The sequence below is a fragment of the Tarenaya hassleriana genome, unplaced genomic scaffold (genome assembly GCF_000463585.1).
Source record: "Tarenaya hassleriana unplaced genomic scaffold, ASM46358v1 Cleome2144, whole genome shotgun sequence".
NCBI classification, from domain to species: Eukaryota; Viridiplantae; Streptophyta; class Magnoliopsida; order Brassicales; family Cleomaceae; genus Tarenaya; species Tarenaya hassleriana.
In genome coordinates, this window is record NW_010965492.1 from 1 (window position 1) to 1,290 (window position 1,290).

At 43.9% G+C, this 1,290-nt stretch overlaps 1 protein-coding gene across 1 annotated transcript; it reads right to left on the reverse strand.

Moving 5' to 3' along the window:
* Window positions 1-29: 29 nt before the first annotated feature.
* On the reverse strand, window positions 30-1,175 carry LOC104814749 (indole glucosinolate O-methyltransferase 1-like; the record flags this gene model as incomplete). The annotated part of the gene is made up of 3 exons (XM_010542933.1): window positions 671-1,175; window positions 235-548; window positions 30-94 (listed from the first exon to the last, which is right to left on the reverse strand). Coding segments are annotated over exons 1-3 (831 nt in total), but the record flags the coding sequence as incomplete, so codon positions are not given.
* Between the last annotated feature and the right edge of the window lie 115 nt (window positions 1,176-1,290).

Sequence of the window (1,290 nt, forward strand, 5' to 3'; positions counted from 1 at the left end):
GACAAAATCGATAGGTAAAACAAACGTACCTTCATCAAAATGGCATCTCCTTTTGGAACATCAACAAACATATCACCGACCACATGCTCAACCCCTGCAACCATGGCATCCGGTTTTAAACACAGCTTGCAAATGATTCATTATATGCATTAACTATTACCATATAGTTAATATTGAGATTATAACCACAAATTAAAGATTTATTATTATATCTCAATAGTAAATGATTCATACCGGGATAGGAGGGAGCATGGGCTAGAACACCGGCTAAATCGAAATTAATACCGTTGATCTTGGGGTATTTCGAAGTGACCATGCCCAAAAGGGTGCCATGTCCTCCTCCCACATCGACCAAAACGCTCAAATCTTCGAAACCGCGGTAAACTTCTAGAACCTTCTTCAGGATCGTGACTGTGGATTCCGACATTGCCCGGTTGAACAGTCGGCCGAACCTCTCGTCCGCCCCTATGTACTCGAACAGTCTCACTCCATGAGCTGAGCTGAATGCATCTCTTCCTTCCTCTTGTATTATATCCTTCAGATGCTGCCTTTGAAAAAAAAAAAGCAAATGGTGTTAGTTCTTTCTATAAAATGTTTATTTTTGTTTGCTTAAAGATTGAATTTTCAAGAATTTTATTAACAAGAAACAAGGTTTCAAGAACAATGTTACCAAGACTTCAACATGACATCGCTATGGAGCACCATGGCCAATGAGACGAAGGAACCCGAGTCACCATCACCACCGTTCAGAAAGAACCGGCAAACCGGTTCGGCTGCGTAAACCCTCCCGGTTCTTCCTGTTCGACCGTTTTCGCCGGTCAGATCGGTGCGGCACTTGACGAGCGAGTAGCTTGTAAGCACCCGAAGCATCCGGTCCAACAGCGACGGTGCATGTGGATTGGTGGGTCTCGTGCGTAGCCCACTCGCTATCTCGGAGGGTGAGAGCCACGCGTCTTCACCGGCCGCCCAGAGTGCGTCAATGACACCGAGCTCGAAGGCCGCTTTCAGAACCATGGGAAATGCGGCTGCGTTTGCGATCTTGAGGGCTTCCGAACGCAAACGCGTTTCTCCTTCTTCTTCGGTTTGGATCGGTTTAGGGGTAGAATCGATATGGTTGCTCATATTTTTTTTTCTTCTTTTGGAAAATGCAAATATTATTTGGTTTAGTGTGAAAGTTGCCGCATTGGCTTCTCATTTATAAGGACGGGACTACCACTAGTGGAGAGGTATGATTATTTTATTCTATACTATTTATTGCATAGGTTCCTTTAAAAAGATTATATATATATA